This window comes from Corvus kubaryi, unplaced genomic scaffold (assembly GCF_017639235.1).
Source record: "Corvus kubaryi isolate FWS band 111438036 unplaced genomic scaffold, C.kubaryi_AGA036_p1.0 split2-37374, whole genome shotgun sequence".
Taxonomy (NCBI): domain Eukaryota; kingdom Metazoa; phylum Chordata; class Aves; order Passeriformes; family Corvidae; genus Corvus; species Corvus kubaryi.
This window is the reverse complement of record NW_024582082.1, coordinates 2,734,604-2,754,251: the sequence shown is the minus strand read 5'-3', so window position 1 is coordinate 2,754,251 and position 19,648 is coordinate 2,734,604. Positions and strand designations below refer to the sequence as shown.

At 58.0% G+C, this 19,648-nt stretch overlaps 2 protein-coding genes across 3 annotated transcripts in view; both read right to left on the bottom strand.

The window, feature by feature from the left end:
* The window catches only part of LOC121658105 (calcium/calmodulin-dependent protein kinase type II subunit alpha), a 34,427-nt gene extending 28,727 nt beyond the window's left edge, over positions 1-5,700 (bottom strand). For both annotated transcript variants that reach the window (XM_042014554.1, XM_042014555.1), the window contains exon 1: positions 5,455-5,700. In XM_042014554.1, the coding sequence (XP_041870488.1) occupies positions 5,455-5,516 (62 nt within the window). In that variant the 5' untranslated portion in view covers positions 5,517-5,700. The remainder of the gene's footprint in view (positions 1-5,454) is intronic.
* A 3,877-nt stretch (positions 5,701-9,577) lies between these two features.
* On the bottom strand, positions 9,578-15,821 carry LOC121658173 (arylsulfatase I-like). Its single transcript, XM_042014732.1, has 2 exons — positions 14,890-15,821; positions 9,578-13,836 (listed from the first exon to the last, which is right to left on the bottom strand). Exons 1-2 carry the CDS (start codon positions 15,207-15,209, stop codon positions 12,432-12,434), a joined length of 1,725 nt encoding a protein of 574 aa, XP_041870666.1. The 5' UTR covers positions 15,210-15,821; the 3' UTR covers positions 9,578-12,431.
* Positions 15,822-19,648: the final 3,827 nt, after the last annotated feature.

The following is a 19,648-nucleotide window of genomic DNA, read 5'->3' as shown; positions in this document are numbered from 1 at the left end:
GGCCGTGGGGTGAGGGGCAGCCACAGGCATGGGGGTGAGGATGGTAATGGGGATAGGTGCTGACTGGGGCAGGGACTTGGGGAAAACATGGAGGGATTTCAGCTGGCTTCTCTGCACTGCTGTCCTTGAGGAATGATGGGAGGAGGCCCATGCAGACCTAGGGATAAAGGTGGATTTCTCCCCTCCACGCTCCTCTGGGACACCCCAGACATGGTGCACTTTTCCTCCTCTTCCTCCTGGCTCTGCCCTTTACCGGGGGTGCTGGTTCCTGAGGGAAACCGTGATGGCTGCAGCTGCCACACAGCTCTCGGCCACTTCACTCTTGTGTGGCTCTGCCTGTCCTGGACCTTCCAATCACAGCAGGACTTGGCAGCTGTGACCGGTGCCAGATTCCCTCCCACTGCAAAACTGTCACCCAGGCAGGGACAGCCCAGGGGACACTGCGAGGATGGGGCCAGGCTGGACAGGGATGGATGCTGCTGCACCTTGCACACGCATGAGCCAACATGCAGAGCTTTCCTGGAGTCTGGCAGGCAACCGAGCACGAGTGCTTGGGACACTCCAAAGACTCCTGTCTGCCCCTGTACCCCGTACCCCGGGTCCTGCCAGCTCGTGGCACTGCCAGTGCCGGCGCAGAGCTGGGAGCTGCGGCACTGCAATCACACACACACACACATGCACGCTCCAGCCCTGCTGAGTAAAACCTTTGTGCCAGGTTCCCTTTCCTGCCAAACCTCTCCAATTGCTAAAATAACAACTATCAAAAGCAATCCCACCTCGTGCCCCACCTTCCCCCCACTCCCCTTCACCCCACTCCAGCTCCCTGCCGAGGAATAAAAGGCCGCAGGCTGGTGAGAGCGGCGGATAATTGATTTTAGCGGCGGGGGCGGGTGGAGACGGGCAATTTGGGTTTGAATGTGATTTTTAGAAAAGCAGGCAAGCAGCGGGTGTGGAGGGGTGGGGATGGAGCCCCAGCAGAGCTGGCAGCCCACGTGCCCGGTGCTGCCGTGCAGAGCATCGCTCATGGCACGTGCCAGGCAGGAGTTGGGGGAAAACATCCTGGTGGTTCCCAGCTTCCCCGTCCTGCCATTTAATCCTGGCTGCTGAAAGAGCTGAGCTGTTAATATCCCTGAATGCTGGGGAGGAATTAACTGGGAAGGGTGGGTGAAATGCTTCATATCCAGCTTGCCATAGGTAGGGAGACCAGAGACGGCAGCAGTCCTGTGGTGTTACTCTCTTCATCCGGCTGGGAACCCCACACTGTGTAGGGTTTGTGGGCTCCTGTGGATCCCTGGGACTCATCTTCTCTATTTTTTTCCCTAAAGATATGTGTGATGTTTCTGCAGTGGCAGGACAGTCTGCAGCAGAGTGCAGCAAGCAGGGAGAGGCACTCAGGCTCCCCCTGCCCCAGCTCGGGGTTTCACTGCAGAACCCAGCATGAGGCTGGAGCGTTGTAGGTGTCCCAGATCCACTGGAGGTTGGGGACTGGTGGTCACTCCTGATCCCAGTGTCCACAGCCACTTGCTCATCTATTTATTAGAACTGAATGGCAAAAAGGGGAGCCATGGGAAGCGGCTGTTTCACTTCCCCAGCTACATTCCTGGCTTTTGGCTCCTCCAGACCTTCCTAACAGAAACCAAATGTCTATTTGTGGTCTGTAAAGCATAAGCAAAACCCTGTGTGCCCGGAGGGTGGGTGGAAGATGGAACACTGGATGCAGGTGCAGGATACCCAGGGGTACAGCACGCTTGCTATCCTCCCCTCCTTGTTCCAGTCAGGTCCTTCGGTGGGTCTGCACCAGCCAGGAACCCTCCACATTGGGTGTTTGACCCCCAGCCAGGCTCTGTTCCACTGTGCCAGGCTGCTTCCTTGCTACTCAGTCCTGTGCAGGATTTTTCCAGCCTAGGGGAAAAAAAGCCCCCCTTTGCTCCATCTCAATACAGCATCTTCCCAGCAAAGGCAGCATCCCTTTCCACACCAGGGGCTCATGGGCACTGCAGGCAGTGCTGTGGGTGCCAGGCAGGGAGCTCAGCCCCACTGTGCTGCAAGAAACCCCTCTGGAAGGAAGGAATCATCTCCTGCTCCCTGCCCATGGGCAGCAGCCTGTCCCTTCTCTCCCAGGGTGCTGGGTCTTTGGATGGGAATCACCCCAACCCTGGTGACAGCTGAGGACCCCCATCTCTGCCTGGCTTGGATGAGACAGCATGTCCCAGTCTGAGCAGGGGACAGGCACATCACCTGCAGAGCCGTGGGTACCGACCGTGTCCTTGTCCCCCGGCTGGGTGCCAGTGCAGGGTGATGTTGGACCTGCAGCCCCGAGCCCCAGCACTGCTGAGCCCCAGCACTGCTGAGCCCCAGCCCTGCAGCCTCTGTCCCTTGGTCCCCAGGCCAGGCATGACCCCATGCCTTGTCCCCACGGCCTCCCCCACCAGCTCAAGCAGTGGCTCTGCCACCAGGATGCTCCGCTTCTCCCTTTTTCACACCTTCCCTGCCAGCGCCCGGCTGTGCTGCTGCCGCCCTCCCTCTCTTCAACACCTCCTCCTCCTCCGAGGCACTTTATCTCCTTTCTAGAGAGAAGAGTGTGGGCTGGGGATTTTTTGTTCCTCCATTTTTTTTTTTTTTCTGTTTAATAAGCCCCCTCTCCTGCAGCTCCGGGAGCGGAGGGGCTGATCCTACGGCTCGGCACGGTAATTGTCTCCAGCCTCTCCCTGAACCTGCTGCGGGGGCGGATTTGGAGGCGCCGATGGAGCTGCACTTCATGTTTGTCCTACTCCGGGGGGCCGTGGGCAGGATCCTCTCCCTGTCCCCCCCTACTGCCCCCCGCCCTCCGCCTGATTCCCTCCTGCAAGCGTGGGGGATCGGAGCAGCCCTTCACTCGCTCAGCTTTGCGGGGGCTGCCGCAGGAGTGGGTTTTCCCCAGCTCCGTGTCCCCCGCTCGGGACAGATGTCCTACCATGCTTGGGAGGTACGGGGATGTGACAAGGGCTTGTGCCTTGCTGGGCAGACTCTGCAGATCTCCCTCCCCATCTCTGCCTGCCCCCAAAGCCCCACCGTGGTGCCACCATTAGGTGTGTGGCATCTCAAACCCCCACCTGCCCGGGTGTCAGGAGGGGTGACAGCCGAGGAAACGGCAGAGAAGCAGGGTGGGTGCAGCAGCCTGGCACCCAGAGCTGCCGTCCTGCCAGTCAGGCTGGGACACACCGTGTCCCCCACAAGAGCCCGCTCCAGTCCCTTGGGGACAGCAAACTCAAGATGGACCCTTTCTGCTCCGAATCCTTGCAGGACGCTGCTCCCTACCAAGGTCTGGTGTGGGGAGAGCCGTTCTGCCCATCCCTGCCAGGACACCCCCACCCCGGCTGGCACCGGGAGCACCTCTCCAGAGGAGGAACACTTCCCAGCGCGAGCAGCTGCCGCAGCAGAGCAGAGGTGCGGCACTTCGTCCTGATTTCCCTCTCTAAGCCCGTGAAGCAGAAATTTCCCCATGGGAAACCGCTGATTTTTGAATGTGCCAGGATGTGCTGGAAACCATCCCAGTGGAAAATCCCCAACCAGCCCCACAGCACTTTGGCTAACCCGGTGAAGCCCCTAACTCGGGAACACCTCAGTGCTGCAGCTGTACCTGCCCTCTTGAGTGGATGGAAAAGCTGTGGGATGCACCGAGCTGGGGCTGCTGCCCCTGCGTCACCCCAGAACTGGGGTGGTTGGGTGCGATGCTCTCAGGGGCTGGTGAGCCGCTGCGCCAGCTTTGCTCCTTTATTCCTGTTAAAATGCATCTGTCCGAGGGGTTTTACACCACAGTGCCGGGCAATGCAGGCAGCCCCTGAGCCTGGGTGCTCAGCCCTCCGGTCAGCACCCACCCAGCAAAGCGTCGCAGCTCAGATACCTTCAGGAGCCCTCCTGGTCCTCCTCCATCACTCCTGGCCTGCCAACTCCCCTCCACATCCCCACAGCCATCTCTGCCCAGCCAGAGCCCCACAGCCTCACCACAGACACCCAGCAGCCACTGCCTCACCTGCCCACCCCCTGCCACCACCACAAAGCCCTAGAGCCCTGAAAAGCCGAGAAAAGTCTGGAAAAAGCAGGTCCCACATCCCACCTTGCCACCAGCTCCCTGGTGGGTGCCCATCCCCCTGCCTGCAGTCCCAGCTGGGGCTGTCCGTGCCACAGGGACCCACTCCCCAACCCAATCCCCTGCTGTCCACCAGCCCCTCTCTGTCACCCTGATGCCACAGGGATGGATGTGAGTATCCCGGGATGGGGGGGCCCATTTGCCTCCACAGAGCTGCACTTTGTGGCAGCACCCTGGTGCCACGGTTTGGCTGGCGAATGTGAGCAGCATGCAGCCCAGCACAAAGTCCTCCTGTCTCAGCCTCTCCATTTCCCCATCTCTGCCCTCTCCCTTCTCCCTCGCCCCCATTTCACACGCCCACGTGCATGTGGGCACACGCTTAGGCACAGGCTGCTCTGCGCCCGGGCGACGCAGGGCTGCGGGGTTGGAGCCTCCCTGTGCCTATGGATGGACAAAGCTTCCCCTCTGGAGCTCAGGCACCCTGAGCCCACCACCGTGCTGCCAGCTGCTCTGAAGGGATGGCGGCCACGCGCCCCAGATTTACACACCAGCTCCAAAAAAAGGCACAGAAACCAAAACAGAGGCACACGCCTGCTCACTCCTGCACCCGTTTTACAGCCACACGCTGGGCGGGACGGGGAGCATCCCTCCACACGGGGAACCTGGCATCCCCTGCTCCACCCGGGAGTGCTCAGAGCGCCCCAGGATCCCCTCACTGTGCACAGGCAGCTCTGTTTGCACACACACACACGGACATGCACTGATCCAGGCACACGCGATGACACCCGGACCAGAGCAGCTGAGCCCTCCCCTGCAGGAAAGCTGGGTCAGCCAGGGCTATGGCTCACTTGCACTGGGACAGGGCTGGGGAATATCCTGGATCTTTCCAAAACCCACCAGGATTCTCTGGGGGCTGCCAGGCAGACTGGGTCTCCTGCAGGTCTAGTCAAGCCACGGTGAATCCACACAGAAAAATTCCCTAAAGAAATGTGAGGGGTGCCCACTGCTTTGGCTTTCCTCCTCAGCTGTCCTGTTCCTCCTCCCGGCTGGAGAACTTCCCAAGGGAGCCAGCAGCCTTCTTTTTTGGGAGTAGCTTTTCCATAAGAGGGGCAGCTGAGCCCTTCCCAAGAAACTCCAGACTGCTGGGGTGTCCCAAGTCCCCAGCCAAACACCCATCAGCAGCCCCTGAACTCAGGTGTGGACAGAGAAGCAGGTCTGGGGCTGGCAGCCCCCACCCTCACCCATGTGCCCTCTCTGATTCCCACTGCATTCTCTCCATGCCCATCTCCTTTCCCCCATCTCCAGCAGTTCCTAGCACTGCCGAGTCTCTCTCCCAGCCAGGGCACAGCCCCGCTCTGAGCATCTCAGCCCCGTCTCCAACTTACTTGCCCAGTTCCTCAAAGAGCTGGTACTCCTCGGTGAAGCGATTGCAGGTGATGGTGGCCATCCCGAGGGGCTGGAAATGCTCCCTCCTGGTGCGGAGTTTGGGGCAAGCAGCTCTCCTCTCACTCCCTCCCTCTCCGTGTGCTCCCGGGGCTCTCTCCTCGCTGAGGTAAATAAGGGAATATGTTTGATTGACAAGCCCAGAGATAATGATGAGGGCAATTTGTCTTCTCAGCTTCACAAGCCTTCGTCAGCATCCCCGTCCCCATGGTGACCACCGCTTCCAGAAACGCCCTGTTTCTGTTGCCGGGGCAACTGCTTCCCAAACCCGCCGCCCTCCGTGGGGACCAGGCCCCTGCTGGGGACCCAGCCCGGGGGCTGCCCGGGGGTCACCCACCTGCTGCGGAGGGGGGGATCTCTAAAATACAACTACTAAAGGCAAATTAAAGGCTGTGGCAGTGGTAAAATAATTGGGGCAAAAAAGGTTTCCATGGAAACCATGGTTTCCATGTTGCAGGAGGATGCTGTCACCCCAGCAACTGCTTATGCCCCCCGCCCAAAAAAAATACAGGCCCTGCTGGTACCTACAGCAGCATTCCTGGGGGCCCTGAGGGCTGTGGGATGGGGGACACGCTGCGGCGGGAGGGAGCAGATGGAGCAGAAGTGTGTCAGGAGAAGCTGGAGAAACCATGGCAGGTCCCCAGGTCCCCACACCGTCCCGCCTTCAGCCAGGGTCCTCGGGGGGGCTGGCCCCAATCGCACTGCAGTGGAGAGCTGGCTGCTCCCCACTCCCCCCTTTGTCCCCTGAGTCCCCCTGAGGGCTCTGGGGTTCCTGTGGAGCAGCTCCAGAGGGTCCCCCCAGAGAGGGGCGAGCAGCCTGGCCTGCAGCACGCCTAGAGGGGACCACAAAGGCTGTGTCCTGGGGTGCTGTGTCCCTGTGGTGCCCAAGCTGGGGCAGAAAGGGGGAAGTTTCAGAGTGGGAATAGGAGGAAGGTCTGGCTCCCCAGTCCTTGGATTTTTTGTTGCTGAGTCGCCTCTCTGCTGTGCTGAACATAAGAAAGCACAAAAAGCGCAATAAAAGTGGAACTGTGAGGTCCAAAACCTCAGGGAAGGGGTTTCCCTCTGAGTCCCCACCAGCACTCACTGGGGATCCAGCACCACCCCCTCTGTCTACACCACCCCTTGCACTTTCCACCTGCTGGCTTCCCCCAAAAGAGCTTTCTACTAAGCTTTTGTCCCGTTTCTGGATGATTTTGCAGCAGCAGGACCCTCATCACAACAGGAGAAGGGACTCCCTGTGCTGGCTGGGAGGGCATTGCCTTTGGCAGCTGAGATGGATTGAGTTCCCCTTCAGGCTGCCATGGAAGGGTTAAAAGGAAAAGAAAAGGTTCTAACCAGACAAAAATAGGGAGAAATCTTTGAGAGGGGAGAGAGGAGGAGCAGAGAGGGAGAGAAGAAAGGAGGTGGAAGTGGAGGAGGACAGCAAGTGGCGGAGTGAGGAAGAGGAGGGGGAGGAGGAGAAAGGTCTAATGGCTTTTCCATTAATTGCACTATTACCCACCTGCATCCCCACCTTGCATCCCTGCATCCAGCCTCCAGCTCCTGCCTGGTCCCATCCAGGGGACCCTGGTGGCAGAGCAGGGACCAATTCCCAGCCCTGGACGGGCACATGGATGGGGCCACAGTCCCCAGGGGTTGATGACCTCCAGACCCACCCTGGCCATGCCCTGGCATGGGCAGAGCACACCAGGCACCCTCACTTGGGGTGCAGGCAATGCACATGTGCCATCTGTGCCCCAGGGACACGATGGTCCCCAAAATGCCTCCTTGCCCCTGCACAACTCCTCCCCATGTCGCTCCCACAAAAAAGGGGGTTCATTCCCCACCCCAGGGCTGTTCCAGGATGCAGGGGGCTGCCATGGGGGCCGGTACACCCGAATGTTTGTGGGAGTGCTCTCCTCCTCCAGCTTTTTGCTGCCAGCCCCCAGCAGCCCCTTGGAACCCTAGAGGCAAGAGGAAGAGCCCCCCGCTCCCGAGACCCCATGGGCGGCTCTGTGCCCCTGCCTCACTCCCACCTCCCTCCCACCTGCGCTAATGTTCGTGTCCCCGTGAGCTCCGCAATGTGACCTGCCCCCCTCCCCGTGCCCACCCCCACACTGCCACACGTGCTCAACCCCACACGCGTGACTCTGCGTGCTCCCCGAGCCAGGAGGAGGGATCTGTCCCTTCCTTATCCCCGCTGCATCCCTGACACCCCAAACCCCCCACCCAGGCAGGGGGTGATGGCAAAGCCCCCCACGAGGACCTTGCCTCCCTCCCCAGGGTTCTCCTGCCTGGCAGAGACACAGCTCTCCAGGAAAAGTTTCTCCCTCTCTGATCTTCTCTCTATTCAGTTTTTTTTCCCCTTTTTCTTGACATTTTTCCTTCTGAGGGTAAGGTGGTGTCAGACTTCTGCGTGATGAACATGCTCTGCTTTGCTGATAATGTTTTCCCAAGCAGGAACTGCTGCCTGGTCCCACTCCTGGGTGCCTGGGGACAATCCAAGGGGAGCAGGAGCTCTGGGTGGAACCTTCAATCTCTGGGCTGGGGGCTCCCCTGCAGAGGGAAGTAGTCCCAGTCCTCTCCCAGAGGCCTCAGGATACTCTTAGGATGTGTCTGTTCCCAGCCATCCCCAGATTTGCTCCTGCAGGGCTTTGGGAGCCATGCTGCTCTCCTGCTGCCGTACTCGGGTCTGGCCACCTGATGGAGACCTTCATCCCCAGTGCTCCTCTCCATCACTGGGCTGCCTCTCCAAAAATGCATCCTGCTCTCCACACCCTGCTCCAGCTCTGCCTGCAGAGCTTTAGCTTCTGCATCCCAGCAGGGGCTGCCCCCGGGTGGGCACCCGAGGTCTGATGCCGAACCCCAAACACACGGGATGGGCAGCTCAGGAAGGATCCACGTGTCCTGGGGGGGCTGCAGCCGGTGCCCCTGCTCCCAGGGGATGGGGCTTGCAGCAGTGCCTCGCACACCAAACGAGTCGGCCTGCCAATTACATATTGCAGAGATCCCAAAATTACTGGGACAGTTTCACATGCAAGCTGGGGTCTGGGGGATGCTCAGTTGCTGTCCTCTGGGAAGCTGAATTTGGGGTTATTTTTAGAGAAGATTATAAATACCGTGGTGAGGAGAGCTGATTTACATTTAAGGCTGTGTTTGCAAACGTGCCCTGTCCCTACGGGCCCAGCACTTGCTCCTGCAACCACAGGAAGCTGCTTTTGGCTGAGACAGGGTGTCCTCAGTGCCACCCTCTCCCTGACAGTGGGGTTTGTAGGCAAAGACTCTCCTGTGGACATGTCCATGATACTTGCGGACACCCAGCAAGTGCCATGCGGCTCCCTGGAGCCATTGTGCACTGGATCTGGGTGGGGGGAACCTGCAGAACCACACGGCCTCAGATCCCTGGCATGAGAAAGGACACAAGTACCCCTGATGCAGAACACCTTCTGCTCAGCATGAGGTGCTCGGGGTGCTCTGGCACTCTCCCACTGTGGCAGTTTGCTGGGATCTCCTGTCCTGGTACTGGGCTTCTTCCCTCTCTCGGGTGGGAGCTGCCTGTGGGGCTGGAGAGTCTCTGACATACCCCCAGTCCTGCCTGACGCATCCCATCCCTATTCCATCCCCATCCTATCCCACTCCCCTCCCCATCCCTCCCCAGCCCAGCCCAGCCCCACCCTCCTCTTATCCTCCTCCCCATCTCTATCCCATCCCAACTCCATTCATTCCCAGCCCATCCCCTCCCCGCTCTCTCCAGCCAGCAGGGTGGAAACAGCCAGGGTGGAGACAGCCAGTCCATGCCGACAGACAGGCAGCCACCACCCCACCACCCCTCCACCCCTGATGGCCCCGAAGCACCCCCCTGCCCCATCCCTCCCAGGCTCCCATCCTACACCCAGCTTCTGGTGGGGTTTGGAGCTGCCTGGAGCTTGCCAGGCGCTTTGAAGGGAGGTTGGGAAGGAGGGGAGCCTCAGCCTGTCTGTGAAAACACATCTCCCGGGTGCAGGGAACTCCACCGCCTTAGCATCTCTCCAGCTGCATTAACCCCTTGGCAGCCAGAGCACGCACACAATCCCAGGAGACTTCAGCTCTCTGAAAACAAGGGATTTTGGCACGTAGCTGCATTTTTCCCAGCACAGGCCATTAATGAACACTGCTGTGATTAGGAGAACACGTGGCAGCAGCTGCATCTCCTTTCCCAGCCCAATAGTCAGACACAGCACAGCTGGAATCAGTGGTGAAGGACAACTGGTGTCCTCGGGCTGGAGGCTTTGCTCTCTCCAAGCACCCAGAGATGCTCCTGCCGACTTCTCCTCTTTGTTTTCAGGGACTAAGATTTTCCTTCAGCTGTTTCTTCTTGCAAAGGTTCAGAATCCAACTTTTTTTAATTAAAACACAGATGACAACAGATCCACCACTGTGGCCAGGCTGACTGTGAACCCAGCATCAGCCCAGCAGATCCAAACCTGGAAAGGAAGTGAAACCAGACGAACCTTTCCATGGGGAAATTAGCAAAAGGGAATGGGAGAAAAATCAAGCATGTTTTCATGGAAATTTCCGTTTTTGAAGGAAAAAAAAAATAAAAGAAGGACTAAACTTGGATGCATTTATATAAATATGGAAATGAAAGCCGTTTCCCGAGCCTTGTCACCACCCCACGTCCAGTCCTGCTCTCCCATTCCCTTCAGCACCAACTGTCCCTTAGCCAATATTTGTTCCCAAGCCCCTGCAGCATTACCCCCTGCCCTCCCCTGGCTTTGGCTCTGCCTGCAGCAGCCTCCTCTTCTTCAGCAAAATGTTACTTTATTTTCAGCAACTGGTCGGCTTTGCCAAATGGCTGCTGGTGCCGCAGCCCCGCTGGTGGTGCACATCCCCAGGGACCAGGCTGGCTGACTGAGGTAGTTTGAGGACGTGGAGCATCCTCTTGGGGCTCATCTCCGCTCGGGTGATGCCATGGGGACCACTCCTCTCGGAGCAACATGCTAAGGGAGCAGGGATGGAGATGGGGCTGATGGAGGAGCTGAGTCCCCCTCTGAAACAGCCTTGGGATGTGCCTGCAGGGATGCAGGGAGCTGATGGGATGGGATGGGATGGGATGGCACAGTGATGGGCGTGCGCGGAGCAGCAGGGACTGGCGCACACACCGCCACGCTCCAGCTTTTCAAACTCCTTCCAGCTCTACAAGAAGAGGCCTCCTCTCTTCTGCCTTGCTGTCAGCTGTTTTTTTTCCTTTGTTTCTATAGAAAATCCCAATTCCCCCAAATAATCCAGCTAAGAGTAAGAAAAAAAAAATACAAACATGTCATTGCATTTTCTTCCCATCCTCATCCCTCTCTCACACACAGGGCTTGAAAGCACACTGAAAGGTATTCAGCGTGCACGCTGCCAATTGTCACATCTTTCAATGACAGATTTTAAATGAATGTTATTTTGCAAGGGAGAAAGAGGGGGGAAAAGAAAAAAAAAAAAGAAAGCCCACACTGCTCATCCAAGAGCTGACAAGTCCTAACGGGCCTCATTTTCCAGAGACAAAAATAACTATTTTCAAAATTCACAGCAGGGCCTTCGCCTACACACGCTGCACCAAGAGAAACCTGTGGGGAGAAATGTAAAACACATTGTGTAAATGGAAATGCACCATGCATCCAAAACGATTTTAAAGCTATTTACCCCCTTTCATCCTCGCCAGCTCTCCTGTGAGCACACGTACGCGCGCTCGCACCCTGCTGAAGGCGCGGGGGCCCGGAGCTTTGCTGGCTTCCCTGGCCCCCGGCCATCGGATGGGCTCCCCACAGCAGCGGATGATGGGGAGGTGTTTTCCTCCCCACGCGTGCGCTGCTGGAAAAGCAGTGCCCATCTGCGGCGAGGGGATGCGGCGCAGTGCTGGCAGGTGGGAGACGTCCCCATCATCCCCATCCTCCACTGTGGCTTCAAAGTCCTGCAGCTACAGAACAGCACATCAGCTTCTGCAGAGACCTTCTTGAGATCTTCCCTCTGCCCCGGGTTCAGCAGTGGGATGTGGGGACAGGGACAGCTCCAGCACGGGGAAGGGGCAGCCAGGGGTGGTTGGCTGGTTGGGTATGTAGGATTCATAGGGAGGATCAGGGGTGCCTAGAGCCATGCACATGAGGGGGCTGTCCAGGCAAATTTTGGGTGAAAGGGTCTGCTTTCAGTCTGCTGGCTGACCCATGTGGAGTCCACCAGAGCCTGGGGCAAACCTGCCTCCCAAATGTGGGGCCAAAGAGAACCACCTGTCCTCTGAGAGCATCCAACCGTGCCTCCATGGGCCACAGCTCCTCACCAGGGCTGCTCCTGGCCCCACAAGCCAGTGGAGAGGGGAAGCTGTAGCTCCACATGAGGTCCCTGTAGCAGCATGACTTAATCCAGCCACACTGATCTCAGGTCTGACATCCATGGTCAGGAATCCATCCCTCCACAAAGAAGCAATGTGGTCTTGAGTTTGGGGGAGGCCCTCGAGTTCCCAGAGCAAGAGCAAAGGTTGCAGCCACTTGGCAGCAGGCTGAGAGCCAGGAGTAAATAGAGGGAAATGGTGAGGGTTAACGTGAAGGCAGAGCCCCCCATGCTTCCTCCTGCCCTTGCGATGGCCAACACTTAAAGTTTATGATTGGTTGCAGAATCCTGGAGGAAAGGGTCTCTCTCTTTGGAAGCGGCTGTGCAGGGCCAGCCCAGCTCAGCACAGTCATTCACCAGCACTGAGCACTGCAGCAGAGACCACATTGCCCTTCCTCACCCACTGGGAGCAACTCCCTGTGGCCACCACTCCAGCTGGGGAGAAGTGTTTTGGAGTGAACCCCAGAGCAAGGGAGAGCAAGAGAGCATTGGCCACCTCCCCGCTTGTCCTTCTCCCTCGCTCCCACGCCACGGCACTGCAGTCCAGAGCTCTACCCTGGCCAGGATGGCTGGATGCTGGGGGAGTGTCCTGTCAGATGCGGTTGGACATGAGCCTGGTGTTCAGCTTGCGGAAGAAGGAGCGCAGCTTGCAGATCTTGCACTTCTTCTTCTTCTTGTTCCTGCTTTTCAGGGGCTCCCGGCCGCCTTCCCACTCCTCCCCATCATCCTCACTGGCCCAAGGTCCCCAGGCACCACCGTTGAAGTCTGGGTGAGCCCGGGGGTTCTCCGCAGGGTACCGCACCGGGATGGCCGTCCGGTTGTAGTGCACCAACCTCATCAGGAGGCTCCTGACCACGTCCGGGCGCTGCTCAGAGAGGTCATAGCGCTCGTAGGGGTCAGCGGTGATGTTGAAGAGCCACACGGACTTCCTCAGGCCATTAGTGAGACGCTCCAGGTTCCACCAGCTCCCTGGGAAGTTGGTCAGGGTCTGCGGGGGGATCCAATCACTGTACCCTGGGTCACCAGTGAGGAGCTTCCACTCCCCAACCCGGATGGAAGCTTGCACGGCCGTGTTCCAGATGCCGAAGCCATCCTCCAAGGAGCCGTACTTGGCATGGTTGTACAGTGGGTCGATGTTGTGCAGGATTTCGGTGCGTGGCGACTCCTTGCCCTCACTGATAGCAGGCCAGACGTTGTAGCCATCCAAGCCTTGGACATTGCTCAGGTTGCCCCTGGCCAGGCTGACCAGAGTTGGGTACCAGTCTGTGATGTGAACCAGTGCCCAGCTTGTCCGACGCTTGCGCTTGATCAGGGGACTGTGGACAAAACCAATGCCACGCACTCCCCCTTCCCAGTACGTCCCTTTGCGGCCCCGTAGTGGCCAGTTGCTTCCACCAGAGAAGGTTTGCCCGCCGTTGTCTGTGGAGAACACGATCACACTGTTGTCATAATAACCATACTTCTTGAGGGCCCAGGTAATGTTCTTCACCGCCTCATCCATGCAGGTCACCATGGCTGCGTACTTGCGGCGGGCGACGTTGCCCATGGAGCGGTAGCGGTAGATGTACTCCTTGGGGGACTGCAGGGGCGTGTGGACCGCTTGGAAGGCCACGTAGATGAAGATGGGCTCCTTGGGGCTGTGGGATGCCAGGATCTTGTTGACACGCTGAGCGTAGAGGAAGGTGGAATACTTCCCGCTCTGGTCCCAAGCCACGTCCTCCCCTTCGTGCAGGTCATAGCCGCAGACGCCCGGCCCGTCGCAGTTGTCATAGGTGTAGTAATCCACGTTGCCTGTCAGGGAGCCCAGGAAGGTGTCGAAGCCCCGGCGAGTTGGCAGGCACTCCCTCTTGTAGAAGCCAAGGTGCCACTTGCCCACCATGTGTGTGGAATAGCCGGCTTCCTGCAGCTTCTGTGGCAGGGTGACCTGGTCGAGGGGCAGGCAGTTGGGCTGCCGAGGACGGATGATGGAGTGCTGCAGTCCTGTGTGGATCTGGTACCTGCCAGGAAGAAAGAGGGAAGCAGTGGTGATGAGGAGCAGCACTGGGTGAGGACGTGATGGCACTTTATGTGTTAGAGACCCAAAACACATGCAGATCTCCATGTCACCCAACCCAACCCAACCCAATGAAGCAAGCTCCAGCCAGGGACAAGGATCTCCTCATCCATCTGTAAGTACCAAAAGCAGATGCAAAGTACACAGAGAGTGGCTCAGCAGACTTCTCACAAAAATGCCACCAGCAGCTGTCCCCACTGCTGCCAGCCTGGCCTCTGTCAGGGCTGGGCAGCACAAGCAAGTGGGTTCACAATGCCCTACCTGAATGTCCCCACCATCCCTGTCCTCCCCTGCCTTGCACACCACAAACATGTCTGGGACCCCTCAAGAGCCATCAGGAGAGAAGGGAGGCCTTTGCCTGGACCCTGGTGGGCTTCACCACCCCAGGCAGTAGGTGACCACACCCATAGGCACCTCCTCCCTAGGGCCCACTCCTCAGCAGGAGATGGGCTGGTGGGATCTGCCTCCTGCAGCGAGTGCTGAACACACCACACTGCTCCAGAGAAAGCCCCACCTATCCTAGAAGGCAGAACGGCCCAGGATAAGGGGACATCTGACTGTGCTGCCATGGGAGAGGGCGATGGAGCAACATCCAGCCTGTGCTGGCCGGTGCAGCACTGAACACGCACGCAGGGAAAGCACGGGCCAAGGGCCTCACAGCAAATCCCTGAGGGACAGTGTGTCAGGGACTACCTGGGGACACAGCTCCTTGCCCAGCACCACAACACCTCCTGACTGGAGACCACCCTCTCCCAAAGTGACATCCACTACTCAGCAGCATCCACATTTTTGCTCTTGCCACGTGCCACTATTTATCCTGTGTGGAAATCAACTGTTCACCCAGGAAGCTTTCTAGAGAAATCCAGAGCTGCTGGAGGATCTCCATCCCCTGCCAATACACCATGGCATTGGTCTAGCAGCAAGCTGGAGTTAAGCCCCTCAGACCTACAGGGACCAAAGGGGGACATGAGTAGGCTGTGAGCAGGTGCTGGCTTACCTGCCAGTTATCAGCTGGCTCCGGGACGGGGTGCAGATGGGCTGGATGTAGTAGTTCTCCAGCTTCACACCGTCCGCTGCCAGCCTGTCCAGCGTCGGTGTCTGGATATCTGAGCCGTGATAGCCAATGTCGTGGTAGCCCTGGTCATCAGTCAGAATGAAGATGATGTGGGGTGGCCTGGTGAAGGTGGGAGGCAGTGATTTCTCCATGGGGTCTGTGGTCACATCGGCCACCAAACTGGGCTTCATCCAGTCCCAAGATAAATAGCCAAAGCTGAGCAGGCTGACGAGCGAGAAACCCGTGAGGGCATAGACGGCCATCCCGAAGCACTGCGCTGCCTGCCAGCGGAGTTACCGTCCCAGCATCGTCTCAGAGCCACGAAAACAGGAGGTCTTCCCCTCCTCCAGGAGAGCCCCCTGACCTAAGGGATGCTCCCCACAACCCCCGCAGCTGGTTTTGCGGGAGCAGCTTCCATCAAGGCACACTCGCGTGCACACAAAGAGCTTAATCCGCCGGGGCTGGGTTGCCTTCAGTCAAAGGAAAATAACCCTCGCGCTGCTCCAATCGCACACATCTGCACGGCAGGACGGGCTCCTCGCAGGGACTGGCGGCGGCCCGCAGCCGCTCACCAGCGTCCCGAGCGTTGGAAACACTTCCTGGCTTCCTGGGGTTTTCTCCCTGGTGTTATTTCTTTATGAAGAGCTCCATAAAATCCTCGTCAGAGAAAGTTGCTGGCTTCTCCTCTGCTCCAGCCCTGCGCCTGCCCGGCTATCCAGACGGCTCGCTCGGGATACGAGGATCCTTGTCTTTAAACTCCTGCGGAAGAGGGTGCTAAAGTTCAAGCCCAGGGGTGCCGAGCTCTCCTCCTCACTCTCCGGGCAAGGGCCGCCCTCTCCTTTTCCCAACCTCCGCTCCAAGGCAGACTCCCAACATCTGCCCAGGACGTGGTCTAAGCCGCCAGGTTTATGGGGAGCTGCCGGCTCGGCCCCTCCCAGCTCAGCAGCTCCAGCAAAAAGCTGGGAAGCCCCAGAGCATGCAGGGTCGTAAGCGTGGCATTCCCTGAGCCACCGATGCTTCCCTCCCTGCTTGCACCGAGGCGTGTGACACATGGATCAGGACCCTTGGTGGGATGCTCAGCTGAAGCCCCCGCAGCATCCAGCCCGGGAGGGCAGCAGGACTGGCTGGGTCTCTGGGAGGGATTGCTGGGGCCGGCTGCCCACACTGACAGGATCACCATCCAAATAAATCCTGAACAAGGGGAAGCTGCAAAAACTTGTTTGAACACCCCCAGTGTTAATAAAACCACCTGGGGGCTTGCAGAACACTACGGAGTGGGGTGGGTGCTGCTGCGCCCATTTTCCAAGTGGGGAAACTGAGGCAGTGAAGGGCCATTGTCACAGCCAGCCAGGGGCAAGGTTTGGTGGGAACCAGAGACTTCTGCCAATGCAGGGGTACTGATCTGAGCTTGGGGTGCTGGGACAATGGGCTAGTGCCCTGATGCTTCAGGGGGGTTTTTGGCAGAGATGAGCAAAGGCCCTGTGCAATTCCTTCTGCAGGGCCAGCATGGATCAGGCATCAGGAAGCCCTCATGCCTGGTATGCCTCTTGTCCCCTCCACTTTCCAGGGAAGGACATGGTCCAGGAAGGGGAATTTTGGTAACACAATCCCACTCACATTCACCCACCCCTGTCAGAGCCGGGAGCTGAGTCCTGTGGCTGTTTGCAGTCCTGATGGGGACCCGAGGGGTCCCAGCACACCAAGCACCCTGACAGCCCCCAGCCCAGCCACCCCACCTGCCTTTATAACTGCAGGGCTGTGGTGGGGGCTCACTGGGGTTTGGGAGGGCTCTGCCTTCAGAACTGGCTCAGAAGAGCAGATGAGACAGATGGCTCCAGGACCCCTGCGTGTCCCCTTCCCTGATCTCCTCCTCTGGGTCCCCTCCCTGGGCTCCCCCCACACTCTCTGTCCTTCCACTGACCCTCCAGTCCACTGTGCCCCAAATGTCCTCCCTGCCCCACGCCAGCCTGCTCCCTAGGACCCCGGACACCATGGAGGAGTGGGGAGGAAGGAACACGAGGCTCCTCACTCCCAGGGACAGGGGTGACTCCCAGGAATAGCAAAGGGAGGATGGGCTTCTCCCTCCTGGCTTTAGACACAGGCAGAGAGGATGGGGACAAGGACAGGGACAGAGCCAGTTTCAGCCAGGGCTTGCAGGAGCACAGGGAGGGGTGCAGGGGACAGGAGCAGGAGGCAGGGATGGATAGCTGTGTTCTGTGCTTTCCCCTGCTGGCAGGAACCCCTGCTCACTCAACAGAGCTCGGAAGGGCTGGGTTGAGCCCTTCAGTGAGGTTTGACTAATCCCCAGGGGTTCATCTCTCATTTCTTCCGCCTGCTTCTCTTCTCCCTTTCCCTCGCTCCTTCCCACCACTTGCCTTCCTTGTCTTCCCCAACATCTTTAGTTTTGAACAATACCCTCCTCTTGGAAAAACCTGGACCTGACTGAAAGGAAATATAGGTGGGGGATCCCCATCTCCTGGGTCCTGTGTTCTCCTGTACACATGGCTCCATGCACACCCCGAACCAGAGACAGAGTTATCACCAGGGGTTGTAATCAGAGCTCTTTCCAAATAATAAGTAATGGCCCACTTGGGTGAGTATTACAGATGAGAGAGGAAATTGAAGATGTCAGGCCTGAGACATGGCAGAGAAAGTGTGTTCAAGGCAACACAGATCACTGATAAACTATGTCTTGCTTGGGGCCAGAGGATGAGCAGGAGGGAGGTGCAGGAGGGGGTAGCAGAAGGGATGTGTGGCCACAGGAGTGGGGCTGGAGCCCACCTACGAGGAGCAGGGCTGGATCCCACCTCTGAGCAGCAAGAGCAGAGCCAAGCACCTCCTGGGTGTGTGGATTTGCTGCTCCACAGCCATGTTGTGGGTCACATCCAGCTCATACCCTTAGGATGAGGAGGCACAGGCTGGGAGAGTCATCCTGAGCTTATGCTGCTGTCAATGGCCAAAACTCAGAGGGGTGAAAGGAGGGAAGGAGGTGGAAGCAGGGACGTGAGTACATGCTGGCACGGGGAGGGGACCTTCTGTGCCAGCCAGGGCAGCCAGCTCAGTTAAATCAGTGATGGGTCCAAGCTGGCCCTGGGTCTGGGGGGGAAACAGCAGGGTTAACTGAGCTGAAGGAGCTTTTCCAAGAGCCAAAGGGTGAATAAATAGTGAATTTGTTGGCAGTGACCCTGCTCAGAAGGTTCAGGGACAGCTGGCTGGGTTCTCCTCCAAGAAATGATAAAAGGGTGAAAAGCAGCAAGGGGTACAGCGAAAACACTCTAGATCCCAGGAAATGGGGTGCAATGGGACCCTCAAACCAGCCCCACTGATATCATGACAGGAGGCAGGAGGAGGGAGTGGCTAGCAGGGAGGAGGAGGAAGAAATGACAAGTCTGGAGTTTTGGGGTCAGGACGATTTAAGCTGTCTGCACAGCTGCTCTGAGAGTGATTAATGCATCACAAGGTCTAGGGATGGAAAAAGTACTCAGGGCCTGCAGGCACCCCTTCAACCGCTCTTAATTCAAGGCAGTCACTCGTCCAGCCTCACTCAAAGATGTCTCAAGAGCCAGGACCTTCCCTGGAGAGCTCCAGCATGTTGCACAATGGGGAGATTTCCCCTGGCAGCCGGCCCGGCCGTGAATGCTGAGCCAGCCAGCAGACCCTGCCTGCTTTGGTCCTGCATCTGCCCTGCCAAGGACAGCCCTGCTCCTCCCCGTCACATCAGCTGCTGTGACAAAAGACACTGAATCTCACTCCCAGCCTGATCTGCAGTGGCATAACCAGTTCAGGGGGATGGGGAGGCCCACCAGGTGAGCTGGGTGCTGGATGTGGGGCTGGCAGCAGCTCTGTGGGCAGAGCATCACCCAGCCGCACTCCAGCCCAGCCCTTCCAGGTGCCTGCAGACCCTTCCCAGCTGGAACCAAGCTCCCCATGCTGAGGAATCACTCAGCAGCCAGGGTAAAGTTACCAGCCAAAGCCCAAAATGCTCTTTTTTTGGTGCTTTTAAGCTCAGGAACATGACCTGCAAGGCATCGAACCCTGACCAGTGCCTGGACCAAGTCCCTCCATGTCCTTGCAGCTGGCACAGCTCCTCACATTTACACAGCTGGTTCTCTGACCAAATATTTAATTATTACTTTTTTTTTTTTTTTTAATTATTAATTTTATGTGGCCTGGGACAAGAATGAAAATAAACACAGCCCTTCCTGCTTTTTTCTCCCCACCGCCCCCCAGCTCCGGCCGCACTCGCGCTTTGGCTCCGAAAGTGCTCGCTGCAAATGGGGTTATGCAAACAGGCTCCACATATTTCTCTGAACCTGCGATCTGCCACAGGGGCCACACAGCAAAGTTTAAAACTAAGCCTCAAATCTTTATTTTTTTTTTTTTTACCTCCCCCCCCCCTTTTCTTTATTTTTTAACCCTTCTCAGGGCCGTAGCTCTTTCAGCCCTCAATACTGCCTTTCTCTTGCCATCAATGGGGCATTATGGCAAGGGATTTATTGGAAGCAGAACTCCCAGGCTTTACAATGGGAGCTCTGTGCAAGGCAAATATTGCACAATCTGTTTGCACGCCGTCAGCTCGCTGCCCTTCCCCCTCGACAGCCCCACTCACGCCTCGGCCTCCAGCCTGCTGAAGCAGGACCTTAAAAATCAGAAAAATGAAAGGTTTTTAATAAGTCCCCTCTCTCCCGCTTCAGAGCAAGAC